Genomic DNA, 21,941 nt, shown 5'->3' with positions numbered 1-21,941 from the left:
TCTTCCCAGGAAGACTTGGAGCAGTGCTTAACCCAAAGTGGGCTAATGATGTCCTGGGGAACTGATGTTTTCCATCTTCCTGTGGACTGGCTTATGTTCTTGGAAGAGGGATGGGGGGAGTGGAGGGCTTTGGACACCTAGACTGGTCCAGGAGGCCCAATACACTCTGCCCCCCCTCCCCCGTCCCAGGAAGGCATCTTGCTTCTAGCCAGGATCCAGGCTCCTCCAGACCTGGGGGCCCTCCCTCCCTCTTGGCTGAGGAGCCTGGGAGGGGGCTTCCCCTGTGAGGAGCAAAACCTGGCCTGGATTTCTGCCCACCCCCTCCAGGGCCCATCTTTCCAGCGGTTCTGGAGGAAGACACCCAGACTGCCTCAGGCACCAGAGGTGACTAACCCATCACACATCTCTGTGCAGACTGACAGCTCCACGCTATGACTCCTTGGCTATGCCACATTCTGTAGGCGACTGAAGCTAGACAGGCCTCAATTCAGGGCCTCAGTTTCCCTTTCTGTACTTGAAGAAATACAGCCAGGATGGGCCCAAAAGAATAGACTGAGGCCAGGTGGAGAAAAGGAGGCAGGACAGCCATCCTCACTGGGCACAGAGCAAAAGGAGTGAGACCTCTGGGAAGCCGGAGAGGTGAGGCCATCAGGTGTACTGGTGGGGGCAGATTATTGGAGCTCCGCTTACCAAAGAAGGCTGTTTGCATTTGTAGCCATCATGCCCTGGGAGTCATGGAAAGTTCTTGAGCTGGGGAGTGAGTGCCTTGGAGAAAGATTTTCAGGGATGTATTAGAGGGAGTTTGGCATTTTCCTTTTCCCCAGCCACAGTTTCTAGTCGCTGCAGTCGGATACAGGTTGCCCTACTCTGCCCTCAGGCCCGCCAGAGCTGCCGAAAATGTCCGGTGGGAAGAAGTCATGCGTATGTGGAGGTCTATTTGGGGAAGGGTCCAGATCAAAAGGAGCAGGATGTCTCGGTTTGGCCAAGCTCTCCAGATGCACAGGGCTCCTTACAGTCCCTACTTTGTGTGTGCTTGAAATGTATGGCATGATTCTAGTAGTATAATAATATTTGGATCGAATGGGACGGTCTTTAAAATGTAAAGAATAGGCAATATCCTGAGGGAAATCGAAGGCTTTCCTTCGACCCCTCGGGGCCAGGCCTGTCCTGCTGAGCGCCCTCTCTCCCCCTGAGGAGCTTGGGGCGGGTTCGGGTCTGGGGCAATTCCAATTGAAGGTGACTGTTCCCCTGCCCCGTGCGGGCCAGGCCTCGGGATGCCGACATGCAGGTGGCCCCGTCCACTCCCGCCCTCCCGATGGGGTGCCGCGTGCGCTTCGAAGTCGGACCGGGAGCTCTCAGGCGCGGGGCTGGGGGACAGGATCCTCCTGGGGTCCCGCCTGGGGTCGGGGGCACTCCGGGCCGCCTCGCCCCGGCGACTCCAGGCCGGGATTTCTCCCGCACTGACTTTCCGGGCCGGTGCCAGCCCGGCCTCCTAGTCCCAGGCCCCCGCCGCGGGGCCGGCTGCTCGGGGGCGGGGCGGGGAGGCGGGGGGAGGAGTTTGGGCGACTTTGTGGGGCAGCCGGGCTTCGGCGGCCTCCGCACCTCAGCGGAGCGCGGGAGAGCGCGGGGCCCCCGCCGGGCTTTCCGGAGCGGCCTATGGGGCCCGTGTGAGCGCGCCCAGGCCCGGCCCGGTGCCCGGCGGGCGGCAGCATGTCCGCGGGCGGCAGCGCCAGGAAGAGCACCGGGAGGTCCTCGTACTACTACCGGCTGCTGAGGCGGCCCCGGCTGCAGCGACAGAGGAGCCGCTCCCGCAGCCGGACCCGGCCTGCCAGGGGTAGGCACTTCCCCGACCCCGATCCCTAGGCCCTTCCTAGCGCCACTCGGCCACCTGATGCCCTGGGGACCCAAGGACTGAGGAGCCTCCAACTGTCTCATGAGCTCCTTCCTGTGTCTGCTTGACCCCTGAGCTCCAGCTTCCCCCGCATCCTCCTCCTCCGTCTTTGGAAAGCAGAGGCCTTAGTGTCTCCTCTGCACCCTGAGCAGAAGAGGGGAGCTGGAATCCAGGTTCTCTTTCTTCCATCTCAGATCAGACCTCCTAATGGCATGGTGCCTCAGTTTACTCAGCAGCCTGGCAATAAAGTAGTCCAAGGCGGTCCTGGCTTCCCTCACCTTGCCTTCTCTGCCCTGTCCTCTCAAACTTAGCCACCCTCTGAACATCTTCCCTTTCCAGAGCCTCTCCCTCACCTCTTGGGTGGAAGAGCAGGTGGGTGGACTTCAGGGAAGGACAGGGCTTGCAGCGATCTGCTGGGGACACCTTGCATGGTTCTTGAAAAGGGTTCTTTCTCTTTCAAGCACAGGCGACAGGACTAGGCGGAGGGGGAGGTGTGCAGAGCATTTTCTCTTTCCAGTAACAGGATCCTCAGCTGGAAGGGCCATGATCCAGGGCCTGCTTTGGGCCCGGTTGGGGCCCGGACTTCCTTCCCTGGCTGGGTGGGAGGAAGGCCTTCTTGTAGGCTGAGATCTTGGAAGGGGCGCTGGGATGGCTGGAGCCCAAGAGGCTTGGCCCTGCTGAGGGTGCTGGTGGGGCAGGACAGGAGCACCATCAGTTTATCCCAGGAGGGGGAAGGCTGGCCCCTTGCAGAGTCGCAGAGGGATGATGGTTTAAGCAAATGCCACGCAGGGAATCTGGCAGGGTCCCAGTTACCCCCACATTTCCGTGCTCTTCTTCGTGAGGGCCAGTGAAGCAGCAGGCAGTAAGCTCTGGTTTGCTTCACTCCCTAGTGTGGGGAAGACATTTCCTACATCAGGGCAGAGCAGAGATGTATACAGGGCTTCCTCAAGAAGTAATGAGTTCCCCGTGCACAGGGGAGTTCAAGTTTGAGGCTGGTGGTGTGCACAACTGTGTACCAGAAGTTCAGTTCCTGTGGATTTCTCAGAGCCCACGGTCCCCCCACCCCTTGCCTTTCCTGAAAAGGTCTTTGTCTGCTCCAGCCCCTGGACTTCCTCTGGGAGACCTTTGGCCTAGGTTGTGTAAATACCCCATGGATGGGGCCTCTCCTGTACCCACCTGCTCTGTCCCTCTGAAATGCCCTGCATGACCTTTCCTGATTTCCACCTGACAGTTCTGTCTGTGACCGTGGAGGGACAGGGAGCACAGGAACTCCCCTCCTTCTCAGCCGATTGGGCAGGGGACCGATCAATGTGTCAGGCTGTCCTCTCAGGCCCAGCTCCCAGGCTCACGTGATCAGGAGCTCGGCTTTGTGTCTCAACCTTAAAGGAGTTCATAGCCTGCTGGGAGTGGGTAGGAAACTGTCCCAGAATAGAAGTTCTACCTCAGGAAATCAGGGAAGGCTTCACAGAGGAGGTGATGGCAGAGGGAGTGATTGACTCAGGTATAGGTTCAAGTCCCACCTCTACAGAAAACTATCTTTCGGCCTGTTACCTCTCATGGTCCTCAGGGACCATGTGTGATGAATGGAGTCTCTGGCAACAGGGTTGTACTCACAGAGCTAGAAGCCTGTGCCTGAGGGTTGGGCCACAGTTGAGTGTGAATTGTCCTTTCCCTGGCCAGAAGGAACAGTCTGTGCAAAAGAGGAGGAAGAGGAAAAGGTCTTGGGTGTTGCACACAGAGTCCTCCTGCCATGGGGGAGGGACAGGGCTGGGGGAATGGGAGCAGCTGTAAAGGGCTGTTGGGGCCGGGAGTCATGGGCAGCACAGGGTGTGAGGGTGCAGGTGGTGGCCCCTGCCCACCGCAGACCTGCTTCTCCTAAACCCACAGCACTGGCCTCGATCCCAGCACCCTTCTGGGTCAGATTCAGCCCAGGTTCTACCCTGAGGCCTTAAGCCAATTCCTGTTGACCTTGGGCGTCAGGGGGTTTGGTCCCATGGTGGTGGCAGCAGACCCCGTAGAAAGCAATGGTGCCCAGCACCCCAGCCTGGGCCAAGCCCTCGCCCACACCCTTGCTGGCCTCTGCCACTAGCAAGGAAAGAAAGTGACCGGAAACCCAGGCTGTGTGTGTTCAGAAATAGGGGAGCAGTTGGTGATGAGGATCTGCAGATGATTGGCAGCCTCCCCGCCCACACCCCTGCTTCCCCTCTGAGTGGTGGGGAGTGGACCCACTGCCTATCCGAGAGCAGGGCTTTGTCTGTGCCATGGCTGCCACTAGAAACGGTGCCCGCAGACTCCCGGGTTGACCATTGTGGGACACTAAGCAAGGTTCTTCCTTTCTCTGGGCCTCAGTTTCCACATCTGAAGAGTGGGCCGAGTGAGACCTGCAGTTGGGCACAAAGCTTGGGGATAACCAGAAGCAGGGTAGAAACAGTGACCTGTGGATGGCGAGGGTCATCATCCACCTGAAGGCTGGGGATAGCCCATGGGTTAGGGGGGATCTTGTCCCCAGAAGGGTGCCACCGACGAGAGTCCTCCCTGCACCAGGGTTGAGAAAAGCTGTGTCTTTTCCTCTATCCCTGGTCCTGGCCCATTCGTTCAGCCAGTAAACACATCTTGTGCACCTCCTGTGTACAGAGGCACACAGAGATGAACTGCAGTGCTCCCAGCCTGGGCCCCAGCCCCTGTGGTTGGAGAAGCCAGCTTGTTGGGGCACACGGGGGCAAGGGCTCTTCCTGGAGGTAGAGCAGTGGTTGGTGGAGATGAGTCTGCTCACAGCTCAGCCATTTAGCAGGTTCTGTGACTCAGGCCTCAGTCAACCCATCTGTCAAGTGGAGCTGATTCAGCTCAGCTTTGCCTGTGGCAGGACACTCTTGGAATGCCCACACCCATTCTTTATTTTTCGAGGTTACAGCCCATGCCAGGCTCTGTTTGGGTGCTAGGGATTTGGTGGGTGTTTTCTTCTGAGATGTGTAGGGCCTCCTCCATCCCCACACATACCTCTGTTCCTAGCCCACTGTCTTGTCAGCTTTGTGCCCTCCAACCCCACCTGGGCTTCTTTCTTTTTGGCATCTGCTGGAATCTGGGGGGTCTTAGGAGGAAGCTCCAGGAGTCCCCATTAGACATTGAGGAATGAAGCCTGGAGAGGGGGGACAGTGGTACCCAGAAAGGCTGGAGCTGAGGTAGGTCCAGGTCCCCTCCCAGAGTGCAGAACGTGGCAGTTCCAGGCATGGGTGTCCACATGGGGACATACTGAGGGGCTGTGACTTGTCCAAGGCCACCTCAAAGAGCTGGGTGTGGGACCCAGGGCTGCCAGGCCATGGGATGGCAACATGGTTGGGGTGATGGGTTGACACAGCAGGGTGCTAACTGGCGCAATGGTTAGGGGAGGACCCAGTGCCACCCTAGGAAGTGCCAGGGTCCTGGCCTCCATGAGACCTGCTGAGAGGCCTCTGGGGCGACCACACGGAGCCCTGAGCTGGGCAAGCCTAAGGATGGCCTTGAGGTTGGGGACTGATTGTACCTTGTGGTCCTCTAGTTCTCAAATGCCCCTCAAGGGCCCATGGTGTGATTCTGCCTCTGCCTTGGCAGAGATCATGGAAATCATCTTCGCCACCTCATTCTTCTGCTCTTGCAGAGACACAGTGCCCCTCCTTTGGGGCTTGGACCCACCTTCTCCAGGCCACCCTCACCCTTACATCCCTTAGGGGCTGGGGAGTTCATGATGCCGCTTGCTTTGGCTTTTATTTTTTAAGTTCCTGCTCAGAACAATGGCATGAGATGCTGGTATTATCCTCATCTTACAGGGGAGAAATCTGTAGCCCAGAGAGCAAGAGCCTTAAGTAGAGTCACACAGCTCTGGATCGGTGGAGCCCAGCTCTGTCCTACTCCAGGTGGTGAGCTCTGCCTTGCTATCCCACGGTCAGGCAGAGCTTGACATCAGGCCTTAGCTTTGACAAGGCCTCTTACCCCTCCTCCTATATGATTTGAACAGTCAGCGATTCCACTGTATGTTCATGGCCATTGCCTTCCACAATCATGGCTCTAACTTGGGAGGGAGCCAGGAGAATGACCCTGCTGGCATCTATAGGGAGTCATTTCTCCTGGTTGGCTCCTCTCCCTGCCTGGGATAGCTCAGGGGGGCCCCTCTAACTAGCCCCTTTCCCGCCCATGCCTCCCCGTGCTTGGCTACCATTCATGTTCTGCAAAACGTGCCATTTCCCAGGGCAGGTCACAGGTCTCAGCTGCACCCTGTTTCTCCCCTAAGGCCCTGGGAGCTGAGTAGCCAGCTGAGGTCCATTCACCAGAGGTCTCTAGGTCCCTGAGGGAAGGCCAGCTAATCTGCTGGAATGTCAGCCTCTCAACCTGTGCACCTTTGCGTTCCTGGCCAGCGGTCTTCACCTTTAATGATAAGATAAGAGCTGCCTTTCACCCTGTGCTAGGGGCTCCCCTGATTACCTCGAAGTTCTCTTGAACTCTAGCCCTCCTTGAAGGTGGTGCCATTATTGGTAGCCCTTTGCCAACTGGGGCTCCAGAGCGGGGCTACCAAGGTGGGCTGTGAGGGCACAGCCGAGCCCGCTGGACTCGGGAGCTCAGAATTGTGCCCAGAAGCCCGGTGTCTCTTCCCCTTTCTGTCGATGCAGCTGAGAGTGCCGAATAGACCGGGCCATGCTCTAGATGTTGGTGTCAGGTTGAGTACTGGTTCCTGGGGGCTCCATCTCTGCCCCATTCAGTTCTGTCCTTCCTGAGGCCTGGTGGTACGGGAGGGGCTGGGGACCTGCTTTGCTCAGCTGACACCGAGAAGAGGTTGGAGGGCATGGTGCCTGTGATCTCTTGTGGCTCCAGTACCCGGAGCACACTGTTCCCTTTGACAGCTGGGGACACTGAGGCCTTCAGAGCCAGGGCCTGAGGTTACCTAAAGATGCTAATGAGAGACTTTGCATCCTGTTTCAATATTGGTTCCATTTATCGCTTTTCCTAAGATTAGCCCAGATAGGGAAACTGAGGCAGCCGGGCTCCCTGTGAGGTCTTCCTGGGGGAGGAAACAATGGGAATTGCTCTCCCAAGTAATTTGACACAAATGTGCTCACATCCTGGATTGCATATGTGTTTTGCTTTAGAAATGGCATGAAGCCTTTTGGCTATTTTTAAAAGAAAAGCAATGCTGTGATATTTCCCCTGCACCTTCCTCTCGGGGCCACTTGGTTAAATGTCAGGAAAGGGAGAGTATTTCCTGGTCAGGAACATTCAGAGCTTGCTGGGTGCTGGAGTTTTAGGGATTAGGTAGGGACTGGGGGAGCAAGCCCCCGCCCCTCTGCTGTCTCTTCTCAGGAAGGTTGTGCCTGACAGCTGGGAGGGAGACTTGAAAACGAGCAGCGAGTTGCCTGCGTGTCGGATGCCCGCTCTACGAGGGGCGAGATGGTTATTTTTAGCCATCCCCATCCAGTAGAGGCATTTCAGCGTTTGTTCAATATTTAATTATCCATCTGAAATTGGCCCACGTGGCCTTGAGTTTGGAAGTGGCTCCCGATGCTGTGATTTCCTCTGATTGCATAAATAAGGGAGCTAGGGGAATCTCAATAGCCCTCCAAATAATAATAATGGGAAAACAAAGTAGACTCCAAGCCTGGAACAGAAGGGCTTGGTTCCTCTGTCTAGACCGATCCCCTGTATATGAGCTGAGCAGAGCTCGCTGAGGACGCCCACGACGCCCTTGGACTTGCAGCCTGTGTGGTCCATGCAGCTGCCTGGGTTTACTGGGGATGGGTTCTCCCCTTCGCCAGATTTCTGTGTTCACTTTGACAGCTGCTGGGTACCCAAGCCGTGGATTGAGGATTTTGCTCTTGGAAGTCTTGTTAGCTTTTATTTCTCTCTTCTCTCCTCCTGACAGACAGGCAAGGGCTGCCAGCACCTGAGCTGTGTGATTTCTTTCTCTGTGGCCCTTGTAAGTGATGCGTCCACACAACTGTGAAATGAAACAGGCAGAGCACAGGCAGGTAGACATGGGGGAGCAGGGCTCTGCCTCTCTCCCCAAATCCTCTGGCCATGGAGGCACCAGAGGGAAAAGAGGAGAGAGGCCTAGGGGAGCCAGGAAGTAAGATGTCTTGGTGTCCTGCTTGGCATGGGAGGGTATGGGGTTTAGAGATAAGAAACAGATAAATGGGCAATGTGGAGTAGCCTTAGAAAACCCGATTTTCTGTCCATTATAGTTCTACTCTGGGCACATTGAGTCTGGCCCAGGAATGTAGCCAAGGTGGGATCCTGACTGGGCCCCGAATGGTACATGATCTCAGACAAGTCACTGAACACCTCTGGGCTCAGAAACACACCTAACAGGTATGACACAGCGTGGGAGGTGAATTGCCATGATTATCTGTTCATCCAAAGCCTGAGGGGCTCTATTCGGGCTGCTCTAGAAGCGCATGGGGTGTCTATGGGGATTGGAGCCATCAGCTTGCATCCCCTTCCCCCACAGGCTGCTACAAGTGGAACTGGTGCTTGTTCAGCGCAGCAAAGCTTTAGCGAGGCACCTACTGTGTGCAAGCCCTGGGGCAGGTCTGCTGTGGAGGATGTAGCCAGCCCCTGCCCTTTGGACCACCAAATCCAAGGAAGGCCCTGTAATTGAATTAGCAGAAGGTATGATGGGAAAGGCAGGCAGGGCCTTGAATGAGGAATCAAGAGGTACGGACTCCTGGACTCCTGCCCCCATCCCAGGACACAGGGAAATAGAGGAAGGATTTTGAAAATATCAGTAATAACAATGATGACGGCTTCTATTTCTTGAGCGCTCATGCAGTGCCAGGAGTTGTGAGTCCTTTGCATGGCATTGAGTCTTTATTCTCAGACACTATTATCAGTTTCATTTTGCAGATGAGAAAACTGAGGTTCAGACTGGCTCAGTGTGGCTAGTTTCCCATCAGCCAGCTGCAGAGTGGTAGCTGCAGGATGGTTTAGCCTTTCCTATGCTTACCAGAGCTGGTTTGGCATCAGCAAGCCAGAATGGTGAGGAGGAGAGGACAGGGAGGCCAGAATGGGTGTCAGTGGTCAACTTTCTTGGCTGACCAGGTGTGAGAGGCCATGGGTCTGAGCTGGCACAGAATTGGGGGAATGGAGGCTGCCATGGGCCTCTGAGGATGTGTCCTGCAGGAGCCAGAGGTGACAAGGGAAGGAGGCCATTCACCCTCGGGTGCTGGGAGGTGTGGATGGGAGAAGGAGAGCAGATTGGGAGAAGCCCACATGTTTGACAGGGTGCCTCAGGGGAGAGGCTGCATGCTCCCCCAAGGAGCAGTGTTGGTCTCCTGCCGCATTTGGTCCTTGGCCTGCAGGGGGAATGAGGAACTCCAGGCCATTGTAGCGAGTTTCCCATAACTTGCATTTCATTCCAGTAATCCATTTCAGTCCTTCTTCTTTAATCTGGCTCTTTGTGGGGTCAGAACATTCCTTTTATGAAAGGTAATCATTGTTTAACACTTGCATTTGGCAGGACAAGAGGTCAGGACCCTATGTCACCCACCCTTGTGTTTTGCTGCCCCATAGTTTTTATTGGTAAGAATTGAACTGGTTCCTGAAATTCCCAAACCCTGGTAGCCTGGCACTCAGAAGAAGCCCAGTTCACTCTCAAAGGAAAGGGCTGGGAGCTGGTGGTTGGCGGGATCAGGCCCTTGGAAAGGCAGAGGGAAGGGGGCAGGAGCAGAGGCATTGAGGGTGGGCTGGGCTGGGGGCCCATGAGGGCTTTGTGTTGGTGCCATGGAGGTGGCAGCAGGGGCTTCTTTGGGGAGCCACTTTAGGAGAGTGGTGGGAAGGTCCTGGAGGCTGCAGAGGGTCCAGCAGTTAGGGCAGGGGTGATGTGCAGAACTCTGCAGTGTGGAGAAGTTGGGTGTGCGTGGGGGACCAGGTGAAGTTTGTGTTTCCCATGAGCCACTTGTGCATCTGACTCCACCTGGTATCTAGGACCTATTGAGAGCTGTTGGTTTCTCAGCACGCAGGGTGGGGCCCTGATGATTTCCCCCACGACCAGCAGCTTCCCAGCTCTTCCAGAACCCTGACCGTCTCAAAACTCAGGCCCTGCCCCCACAGCCCTTGCTGCCTGTCAAGGGAGGGGCCGATTTTGCCAGCCAGGAGCACAGCTGTGGCTGGAGGGGCTGGGACAGCCCTTCCTGGGGACATTTCCCAAGAGGCTCCTCTGTGTTCCCGCAGGTCCCCCAGGGACAGACTACCGTATGGGCTACCCTGCTCCATCTCTTCTTTGTTTGCTCATGTTTAAATATCTGTTAGCCCCATTCCCAGAATTACAAAAATAATATCAGAAAATGAAAACCATCTTTAATCCTGGGACCCACTGAGAAACTGGGCACATTTGGGGGTTATTTCTAGCCTTTTGTCATTTTTTTCCATAAATCTTTGAAAAATCTAAAATATTTGAAAGTATAGAAAAACATTGGAAATAATATTGCAGACACCCATCTCCCAGATTGAGCACAAGTCAGCATTGGCATACTTGCTTCACTTGTTTCTGCTTTTCTTAGAAATAAAATGTTTCAGGTATGGAAGAAATCAATACAGTGTGACCCACCAGCCCAACCCAGCCCCACACTGTTTTTATATGGCCCATGAGCTCAGAATAGTTTTTACATTTTTAAAGGGTTGGAACAAAAATTAAAGGAAGAATAATATTTTTAACATGTGAAAATGATGTGAAATTCAAATTTTAGTGTCCAGAATTAAAGGTTTATTGGAACCCAACTGTGTGCATTCAGCTATGAATTATCTGTAGCTGCTTTCCGTGCTGCAAAGGCAGCTTTGTATGGTCAAGACAGAGACCATATGGCCTCACAAGTCTAAAATATTTGCTCTCTGGCCTTCTATGGAAAAAGTTTGTTGACCCCTGATAGAGCTATAGCTGCCAGCTTTCTCCCCAGGGAGAACCAGCTGCCCAAAGGTGGTGTGAATCTTGCATGTGTGCTTTATGCTTTCAGTACATATGCACATGGTTCAAAATGTCTACTGTGTTTTACACATGGAGGAAGAGAATTGTCCTCAGCAGAGGGAAGCAAACACGTATCTAAAGGTCCCCCTTATTTTCCCAAATTCCAGCAACACAGAATAAATGCTAGTACTGGTCCTTGGATAGGCTCTGCAGCTGCAGAGAAAAGAAGTACAGAAGAAAACTTGAGAATCAAAGTGAAGAGGGAGATGCTGCAGACTAAAATTAGAAATCCAAGGTGGGTGTGGTGGCACATGATTATAATCCTAACTCCGCGAGGCTTTTTGAGTCCAGCCTGGGCAATGTAGTGACTTAGTCCTATTTCAAAATAAAAAATACAGAAAGCAGCTGGGTATGTAGCTCAGTGTGAAGGCTCTGGGTTCAATCATCAGTACTGCAAAATAAAACAAAACTACTAGAAGTGCTCAGAAAGTAGAGGAAAGGAGACTTGGAAATGAAAGAAGCCTTCAGGCTGGTTAGCTAATCCTTGGAGTGGCCAGGAAATCCATGGTTTTCTAGAAGCCTGGAAATTGTCTGGAAGTGAGATGCCTCTGGGGATGAGGAGTAGGAAGCATGTGTTGTCAGAAGCAGTTGCTAAGTAGCTCGAGTGCTGGAGCATAAGGAAGAGCTATTGACAAAGTCTACAGATGCCTCAAAGTTTGCAGGATATGTGCTGCACCATAAGGAGGCCAGCCAGAGGTCGAGGAGTGAGCTCATGCCATGTCCTTCTGGAGAAGCCATACGCAGGGAGGTAAACATGTCTGGCCAGCTCCTCCTTCCTCCTCCTGGGTACCAGCTCCAAGCCTGGCCCCTCTGGTCTCCGCTGAGGAGCTGCTCTCCTGGGCACTACTGAATGCTCTGTGTTGAGGATCTTCAGGGCAGGGATGGGTGCCCCAGATACTGCACCCTCCATGTTGTCCCCAAGTCTCTTTCCCACTTGACTTCACCCATCACCCCAGCAGTGTCCACTGATACTAAACTTGGGGACAGCTTGAACTTTGATCCTAGTTCCATTCAAAAGATGATGAGCTATAATAGTTTCATGGCATTATTCTCCTTTCTCTTCCCCAAACTCAACATCATGAAAACAAAATGTGAAAACAAAGGAGACATCCCTCAGCTCTTTCAGCCTTTAAAGCTGAGGCTCTGATGGGGACAATGGTGGCTTGGGAATGTGGAGAGGGGTCTAGGGCACGGAGGACAGTTGGCATCCTGAGTGGCTGGGGACCAGTTGTCCTCTGGCTCATCACTGCTCAGTGGCTACTTTCTCCATGTGGGGCAACCCTTGGATTAAGAGACCTCTGGCCTTGCCCTCAGACCTCTGCCCTCACACCTCTGCCCTCACTGTCCCCTAGCTGCATGATCTTGATCTGAACTCGAATTTCGTCTTTGAAGCTGATGTTTCTTATTTCAGGAGTCCATTTTAAGACAGCAGCACACACATACAACACAGTTGCTGTCATTCTAGATATGTTTTTTCACATTTCCTGGAGGTCCATTTTTATTGCATATGCATAGCCAGTTGTTCTAGCACTATTTCTGAAAAGACACTTATCTTTTCCACCATCAATTTACCTTGGCACTTTTTTCGAAAATCAGTTGACCATATGTGTGCGGATCTATTTCTAGACAGTCTTCTGTTCCACTGATCTATATGTCTTATCCTTATGCTAATACCACACTGTCTTATTTACATTAGCTATATTTCGAGACTGTAAAGTACATCTGGAAACCAGTTAATATAAGTTCCCCAACCTTTTGCTTCTTGCTCAAGCTTGATTGGCTATTCTAAGTCCTTTGCTTTGCCATCTAAATTTAAAATTGACCTTGTCAGTGTCTTTGAAAAGTCTTCTAGGATTTTGATTGGGATTGTGTTAAATCCATAGGTCACTTTGGGAAGAAATGTTGTCTTTACAATACTGACTATTCCAGTCCTTGAACAGGGTACCTCTTTCCTTTTATTTAGGTCTTTGTTAATATCTTCCAGCAGTGTTGTTTTCGGTATTAATCTTGTATGTATCAAGTTTATTAAGTATTCTTGTTGGTCTTGATTAATCACTGTGAGGGATCTGAGATTTTAGCTTATTACAGGCTCACAAGTTAGCCTGGTAGTTTCATAAGTGCTGGCAAAGGCACGAGACATCTGGGTCAGAGACCAAAGACTGTGACTCATGGCTTAGCAGGCAGCATGAGCTCCATGTTTGCATTGGTTCCCTTCACTCGAGCACCTAGGGCTATTCTAGACTATAACATGATGATTTATTGTAGAACGTAAAATGATCTGCTCTGCCATCTTCCTGATATAACCTCATGTCCTGTACAGGATCTGATATACAGTCCATGACTCAACTATTCCTTAGGCTAAAAGTTACACAAAGAACTTGAATTTCAATCTGGCCTCTAGTATTACGTCATTAAATTAGGAGTTTGGAAATAATTTAAAATTTGAATTCCAAGTTTTCAAATACAGAAAGGTAAAGAGTTTTAAAAGTATATGTAAAATGACTATAAATACATTTAAAATTGTTTGCCTATCTTAATTTGCTGGAAAAGATAAGATGCTATATCATATAGTCATGTTAGTCTAATACAGTTTTTACACAAAAGTGCAATACATTAAGTATGGAAATGGAAATTTTGGGGAAAAGAAATCATTTATAATCAATGAATGAAGTATAAAATAAGGGGAATTTAATAATAAATCCAAATTATTTAGATTTTGATAATCGGGGGTCCCTCTGGAGTGCTATAATTAGAATGTTCATGCCCTAAAGAAATATTATTGATGTAATTAGTATCTACACTAAGGATAAATACACAGGGAACAGATGAGAAGATCTCTGTGTACAGAGGTGAAAATATCTTCAAACTATATTATAAAATAAGCAACAAAGGTACTACTGTATATATTTTTGTGTGTTTCAAGCACTTCCTGATGACATTTGGTAATGAACAAGTGCATTACAGAGAAAGAAATTTAAAGAAATTTACATTAAATGGGGGCAAAACTATTATATTTCTTTTTTTTTTTTTTTTTGAACCGGGGATCAAACTCGGGTCCTTGCGCTTGAGCAGCAGGCCGCGAAACCACTGAGCTAAATCCCCAGCCCTATATTTCTAAAAGGAAGCTCTTCTCTTTTTTTTTCAATGTAGCTCTAGACTTGGAAGAGGAGAGATGAGAGCTCTTCAGAGTCTACAATCCTGAATTCAACGATCTGAGCATCTGTCCCTCTATCTTTAATGTAGCTAGAATAAGTTGAGACTTTATTGGTGTGTGCATTAATGTCCTGAGACTGCTGTGACAAATTACCACAAACTCGGTGACTAACAGCAGTACAGATTTGTTCTCTTACAGTTCTGGAGGTCAGGGGTCTGAAATCAGTGTCACTGGGCCAAAGTCAAGGTGTTGGTGGAGCTAAGTTCTTTCTGGAGGCTCTAGGTGAGAGCCAGTTTCCTTGCCGTCTTTTCTAGCTCCTAGATTCTGCCCAGAAATGGACCCACATCTTTCTCACCTCTACTTCCATGATGACATTGCCTTTGCTGCCATCTCTGACCTTCCTCTTATATAAGGACCTTTGTGATGACATTGGACCCACTAGGGTAATCCAAGATTATTTTCCCATCTTAAGATCCTTAACTGAATCACATCTGCAAATTCCCTTTTGCTATATAAAGCAACACATCCGGAGGGTCCAGGGTTAGGCTGTAGGCTCTTTGGGAAGCATTATTCTGCCTATCACAAGAGGGTAAGCTTTAGTGACCTCTAAGTAACAATTGTCCCGGAGATGGCTGCCCAAGGGCTGAATTGGGATTAAAAAAAAATCTATCAATGCAGCATTTTGACATACACTCTTCATTTAGCTGTTAAAAGCAGATAGGAAGAGCACAGATGTGCTTTATTCACACACACACACACACACACACAGGCATTCACTTGCTGGATCTCTTTGGAAGTTCTAATAATTTGAAGACTCCATGAATCCATGGTGTTTTTTACTCTAGGTCCCCACTCGGTTCACCCAGCCATTGCCTTGGGGAGCACAAGCCAGTCCACTGTCCAGGCTTAGGAGCTGTGTCCCCTCACCTGCAGGTTAATTTCTAAGTCTTCTTTTTGGACTTTCTTGATTCATTTTCTCCAACTGTCTGATCTTTTAGGCTGTTGTTGATTTCGATGTAGTGTTTTACTTTCTGATTTTGTGTTTTCTCTTGCTTCATTTTCTTTCTCTTGAGGTGTATTCAAAGAGTGTGGTTTGTATTGAATCATTATATCACCCCTTTATATTTTAATTTTACTGTTAGCTTTTGGAAGTCTTAATTATTTTTGTATCAGTAAGTGGTACTGTTACTGTCCCCACCCGTAGTCTATCCCGTTCTCTGAAGAGAAGCTCTGGTACCAATTTTATGGTATTTTCCTAGGCGATGGCACACACAGGCACACAAAAATAAGATGTCATGTTAGTTTGTAATCGTATAGGCAACATGTGAATTTCAGCTGAAGGGTCCATGGCAAACTTTTAATTTTGAAATTATTACAAATTCACAAGAAGTTTCTAAGACATCCAGAGAGGTCGCTCGGAGGACTTGGTTTCAGGTGATGGTTGCACCTTGTGTAACTCTAGTATGTACCCTCCGGCTTCTTTGGCTTCTTCGGTGCCCTCCAGCCAAAGCCCTACCAGGAACGCTCCCCTGGTTGGACAGGCTGTATTCATTACTTACTTTGAGGGAGGGGCCACCTGGGGCTCCCGAGGCATCATAGGAAGAGTGTGTTGGGAAGAATCTTTTCTGTGATTTGGGCTTGGGTCGGGTGGTTTGAGGAAGTCTACAGAGCTGGGATTCACTCTGATCAGATTGCCTGCTGTCAGAGAGCAGAGGCAAGGTGCTGATCACGTCCTGAATCTTGTCCCTGGGAGAGGATAGTCGCTGGGGGCTAAAACTGTCACTGGGAAAGAAGTGGCCACCTTTCCTTGTAGCTGAGAGAGGAGGATGCGTGGTGGTCCATGGCTGGCACAGTGACCTTGGCTTTGTGGGTTGCTTAGACAAAATTAGGAAGTAGCCTTGTTTAGTCTCACTTTGTCCTAGTCTGAGTCTGCTCCTCTGAGGTTGGTGTCCTGAGAGAGTGTTTAGGTCCAAAAGGAGAATAAACATGGTGGATCTGTGAGGGCCGCACTGGCTTCCAGGTGTCAGAGGCTGCTCTTTGTTCCTCTCTCACCTTTTCTGCATGTTAGTCCAATGTGTGCGCACAGCTCTCTGCCATTTTATCCCATGCAGGTTGTGTAAACACTGCCACAATGAGGATGCAGGATGATTGTATCACCACCAAGACTCCCTTCTGCTGCCTGACAGCCACACCCACCTGCCTAACCCCCTACTTCTCCATCTCCTGGCAACTCCTAATCTGTTTTCCATCTCTATTACTTTGCCACCTTGAGAATGCCACAAAAATGGAATCATACCTGATGACACTTTTTCGATTGACTTTCTTCATTCAGTGTAATACCTTTAGATCTATCCAAGTTGCGTAGATCAATAGTGCCTTCCATTTTTATTATTGAATGGTATTCCAGGGTATGTGTATTGTATATGTGTTATTCCTGTTCACTCCCTCCCTCCCTCCCTCTTTCTGTCTGTCTCTGTCTTTCTTTCTTCTGTACCAGGGATTGAACCCAGGGCCTTTGCACTGAACTATACCCCAGCCACCCTCTTTAAAATTTTTTTTTAAATTTTGAGACAGGGTCTCAGGTTGCTAAACTGCCCAGGGTGGACTCAAACTTGACAATCCTCCTGGCCCAGTCTCTCAGAGTGCTGGGATTACAGGTGTGTGCCACCATGCCCAGCTCTTTTCCTTTTTCCTCCTTCCTTCCCTCCCTCCTTCCCTTCCTTTCTCTCTCTTTCTCCCCCCTTTCTTTTTTTTTTTTGGTACTGGGGATTGAACTCAGGTCCTTGTGCTTGCTCAGCAGGCGGCGAAACCACTGAGCTAAATGCCCGACCCTCCCCTCTTTCTTTTTGATGGTGCTAGGGATCAAACCCAGGGACTCACACAAGCTAGACAAGGGCTCTGCCACTGAACTACAATACAGTCCCTGTATTTCTTCTCTATTAGTGTAACAAGGCAAAACTTAGATGCTTAAACAACACAAGTTTATCTTATGGTTCTGTAGTGAGAAGTCTGGTCCAGGTCTTGCCAGGCCAAAGTCAGGGTTTTATCAGACTGGACTGTTTTCTGAAGACTCTAGAGAAACCCCATTTCATTACACATCCCAGTTAGAGGAATTCAATTGCTTGTGATTGTAGGACTGAGTCCCCATTTTCTTGCTGGCTGTCAGCTATTTCCAGTTCTCTAGATCGAGGCCACCTATATTCCTTGGCTCCTGGCCACCTCTGCCCATGCACAGGGCCAGCAATGGTGGCAGGGATCCCCTAGTGCTTGAAAGGCTTCCTGCTTCTTGCCTCATGGTGTTTCCTCACCCTTTTGCCTTCCTGTTCTACATCTCAGGACTCATGTGATTAGATTGTTCCCACCTAGATAATCCAGGATAATCTCCCCTCTCAAAATCTTTATCCTTAATCACATCAGTAAAGTCTCCTTTTGCTGCATCAGATAGTATCTTCACAAGCTTTAGGAATTCTATTCTGCCTCACACACTATGGATATACCACAGTTTGTTTAACCATTCACCTACTAGAAGACATTTGTTTGTTTCCAGTGTTTGGCTATTACAAATAGAACTGTTCCAAACATTCTTGTATATACAGTAAGTGGATTGCACTGTTTCTCCTTTTACAAGTGATTTTTTGTCACTCAGTATCTCATTTCTGAGTCTTATTCATGTTAGTCTATTGATTGAGGTCTGCTGTAGTCCCATGGTGTCTTACTTGAGCAGTGCTCCTGAGAGTTGTACCCTGTTCCTTGCTGTGTTGTGCTTCACCAAGTGACTGTTCCAAGGTGCATTCATCCATTCCACTGTTGGTGGACACTTAGGTTGCTTCTCCTTTTTGCTACTCAAACAGTGCTGCAGTGAGCAGCTTTGTGCAGGTCTCCATGCGCAGAGCATGAAGCATTTTTCTAGGGTGGACAATGTGTAGGAGGGAAATTCCTGGTCCTAGGGCATATGTGTGTTGTTGGTTTCAACTAGCTCATGTCTAATTGTTCTCAAAAACCTCCTTACTCCACCAACAGAGATGAAAGAGTTCTATTACATCTCAGCCAAAACTGGGAGTCACTGATTTTCTAATTTCTGGACTGGTTTCTTTTGCATTTCAGACTGGTCTAGAACCTATCCAAAAGGTGTGAAATGCTATCCAGTAGTATCTAATTTGCATTTCCTTGATCACTGTGGAGGATACCCACACACTTCCTCCCAGCACTTCCTCTCTTCATACCTTGCTGCCCTCTTCTCTCCCTGCACGAGGACTTGAGCTTGCTGCCTCCTCCTGCTTTCAAGCATTAAGATCTGGGCAGTGCAACCCGACAACTGAAATTTGGCATCTTGTCTGAAATTACAGGATGTTCCTTGGGCTGCCATGTTTCCATGGTAACAAGTAACAGTCATCCTTCATGATTAGGTGGTATCCATGGCAACCAAGCCAGCAGCATTTGAATGAAACTGATTTTATTTATTTTTTTTATTTATTATTTTTGCCAACACATGAAGGTTAAAATGCATTTTTCTGGCGTGGCTTCCAAGAATAGAATGACAACCTGGATTTACTGGTGAAATAGAGACTCGTTCAACTTCCCAGTGGAAAGACAATTCAGGATCAGCTGATCCGAGGGTCCAGTTTTGCAGACTTGGTACTTAGGAGGTCATGTAGAGGTCACAGGATGAGTCTGAGATGAAGAAATACTCCTGGACCCTGCTTGGAGCTCTGGGGAGGAAACATAAGAGGTCGCTGGTTCTCCTTTCGTGTGATCAGTTCTTAGAGATGCTGCCTTCAGGCTGTGAGAGCTTAGTAGATTCACTTAACCTCTCTGGGATGCTGCTTGCACCCACTCAGATATCGCAGCCTGCGCTTCCCCATATTGGTAAAAACCTGTGCTGCTAAGTCAGAGGCCAAGTGCAGTGGTGCCTGAGTCTAAGACTCTGAGTGAGATTCAACCCTGGAGGGAGGGGCACAGTTAGGACTTGGGGGGGTCCCGTTCCTATGTAAAGCAGAGGTAAGGTTGTTTTGTTTTGTTGTGGGGGTGGTGGAGAGTGGAGATAGTCACTGCTGTCATTCCTTAGCTCAGTGGATCGATGATTAATCAGGAGCCCAGAGAAGGAAAGGGGTAGACTTGGAGTCACACAGCAAGGTCAGGGCTAAGTCCAGTCTCCTCCCCCAGGACATGCTCTGGGCCCCTCCACCTTTCCTGAGACTCCAGGTGTGGATTGGGGAAGGCCGTTTAAGGGACCCTTAGCAGATATTCACTTGCACTTCCTGCCAGGAAGACTTCTAGAGGGATTCACTTTTGCCACTTGAAACCTCAGTTTCCTTGTCTGGAAAATGGAGCACACTATGGCTGTCCAGATTGTCCTGTGGAATTGTAACTGAAAGGGTCTAGAACATGCATTCTCACTGGAGTAATAGTGTCTTCAGCTGGGCAAAAGTTTAATTCTTAAGGGATGAAAAGAATCTTACTCTTTTCTGTGAAAAGGCAAATATATACAGAAGTGAAAGATTCTGTATACTTTTGGTGTGAAAATTTTGTGGGCGGGGTACTAGGGAAAAAGTGTTTTAAAAAGACTCCTTTGGGGGAGTGATAATGAGACAGGTTGAGAAGGACTGGCCTGGAATCCAGCCATCCATATGGTCATTGTTATTAACTTCATCTAGAGCTTGTGGCAGGCTCAGGACCCTGGAGAAGCTGTTTGGGGTGTCAGGTTGGGAGAGACCCTGGCCTGGCCCAGGCTCTGCCCCCATGGGCATGCTAGAGCTTCTCGGGGCTGCAGTAGGTATAGAACAGCCTATGGGCCCTGTGAGTGCTTCTCTGGAGCTGAGCTCCCTCCTGAAGGATGATTTGGGGTCCAGCTGGGAGCAGAGGGCCCTTGGGCTAGGATGATTGAGGAGTCCTCCACAGGGGTGTGCTTGTGAAATTGCACTGATATGAGGATGCACAAGGTGAAGTGCTTAGCGGGGCTGCTCCTCAAGAGGAGTGGAGAGCCAGGGAATGGGAGGTGAGGGCCATCTCCACAGGCACTGAGACTCTCCTCCTGCCTCTCATCTCCTGCCAGGGCTCCCCACTTGCCAGCCCAGAAGCTCGGTCCATATGGTCTGTACAGCTCAGCACCCCAGAGTGGGAGACAGGCAGAGAAGGGTGGGGAATGCACCCATGAAGGTAGCAAAGTCCCCCTCAGGTTCCTTTGGAAATGCAGGGCCGTGCCCTGGGCATGGGCTGGGTGTCCCGAGAAGGCAGGGGAGAGAGCTGGCTGCCTTGCCCAGAGGAGAATGGGCTCCTGTCTCATCTGCCCTGTAGCTGCTTTTCTGGGCTAGGGATAGAACCCAGGGTCTTGTGTGCAAGGCAAGTACTCTACCACTGAGCTACACCCCAGCTCCAGAGGTTTTTGTGTGTGTGTGTCTGTGAGGTTTTTTTTTTTTTGAGATGGAATATCACTATGTTGCCCAGGTTGGTCTTTAACTCCTGCACTCAGGCAGTCTTCTTGCCTCAGCCTCCCAAGTAGTTGTGACTACATGGATGCTCCACTATGCCAGATCTCAGTGCTTCTGAATGGAAGCTTAAGGCTATTTTTGGAGCACCCAAGAAGATATTTGTTACAGCTCTTTTGGATTGGGAGAAAATGGACACGTTCCTTTTCCTCTGGCCTCAGCTTCGTCATCTGTGAAATGGGAGACTGTGTCAAGCAGTCTCTGAGAACCTCTTGACTCAGATGCAGGAGGCAAGAGGCAGGATTCTGGCAGGCCCTGGGGATCATCAGTCTGGGTCCCGGGGAGATATGACATCACTGGGCACCTGTGTCCGTGCAGGTGTCACCATGTGCCTTTCGCCTAGAGCCATGAGGGACCACCTGCGTGGGAAGGGGAGATGAAAGTGTGGCCAGATATGTGGGTACGAGTGTGTGCAGGCATGTGTGTGTGCATCTCAGGAGAGGGAGGGTATGAAAGGCTTCTGTGAGAGGCTCCCATGATACTCTGCAGGCCCCAATTGTCCTGATTTTTTCAAGAGCCCTGTAGGGGAGACCTGACGCTGCCACCTGCACTCTGTGACTGTGATGGATGCTCTCTATTTGACAGCTGAATTGATGGACGAACAGATGGCCAAGTGTTGACCAAGCACTGCTGAATGCTTGGCTCAGGAGGGGCCTGGGAACACAGATACCTATCCTCCTGCCCTGGGGAGGCTGCAGTGATTCAGAGACAGGAAGAGGAGTTTGGGGCCACTCACTAGGCCCTAAGTGGTGGGGCCGCCCCCAGCAGAGGAGGAGGCATTGCCCAGAGCTTCAAGGATGCCTGCATTCCTACCGGAAGCTGGTCAGGCCTTGTATTAGGCGGAGGGAACAGCATGGATAACAGTGTCCTGGTGGGACATTCCTGCTGTGTGGCAGGCATGATGAAGTCAGGGAGCGTAGGAAACAGCCCAAGAGGGTGCCTAAGAGTGGCTTTGGGTGCCAGGGTGCAGTGTACATTCTCTCTGAGCAGGCTATAGCGCTTGTATCTGACTGCACCTTGCCCTGACCAGCTCCTGCCTTGACACCTTGCCCTTTCCCCAGAGCGGTAGCTGGAGCCAGGCTCTGTGTTCAGCTCAGGTTTGCATCCCAAGCTGTGCCCCGACTGCCTACTGTGTGTTGGTCCCTTGGCTGGGCATGGGGACTGGGGGCGCTCAGTGCTGCTGGAGCCAGGGACTCTGTGCAAACATACCTGGGCCTTCATTTCTGCCCTGCCACTCACTGGCCACATGACCTTGGGCTAGTGACTACACCCTGAGCTTCAGTTTCTGCCCTTGTAGAGTGTTGCTCCCAGTGCCTGCTTGGCTAGGCACAGTGCCTCCCACATGGCTATGACACAGAGGTGGAGAAGACATAAACAGACCCCTTGGGTGGAGGTGGCATGCATTGTCTCAAAGCACAGGGAAATACT

At 50.5% G+C, this 21,941-nt stretch overlaps 1 protein-coding gene across 13 annotated transcripts in view; it reads left to right on the top strand.

Moving 5' to 3' along the window:
• Positions 1–21,941, top strand: part of Dab2ip (DAB2 interacting protein) — a 185,583-nt gene that overhangs the window by 60,882 nt on the left and 102,760 nt on the right. For 6 of the 13 annotated variants that reach the window (XM_021262130.2, XM_087183229.1, XM_021262132.2 and 3 more), the window contains exon 1: positions 1,600–1,834. The exons of 6 other annotated variants lie outside the window; for them this stretch is intronic. In XM_021262130.2, the coding sequence (XP_021117789.1) occupies positions 1,711–1,834 (124 nt within the window). In that variant the 5' untranslated portion in view covers positions 1,600–1,710. Of the gene's footprint in view, positions 1–1,599; positions 1,835–21,941 lie in introns of those variants that run through there. One more of the 13 variants, XM_021262129.2, reaches the window with a different exon arrangement.

The sequence above is a fragment of the Heterocephalus glaber genome, unplaced genomic scaffold, assembly GCF_053883595.1.
Source record: "Heterocephalus glaber isolate CG9 unplaced genomic scaffold, H.glaber_assembly_v1.0 deba00001479, whole genome shotgun sequence".
In the NCBI taxonomy this organism is placed as follows: domain Eukaryota; kingdom Metazoa; phylum Chordata; class Mammalia; order Rodentia; family Bathyergidae; genus Heterocephalus; species Heterocephalus glaber.
Note: the sequence above shows the minus strand (reverse complement) of the source record. Positions and strands in the feature narration are given on the sequence as shown.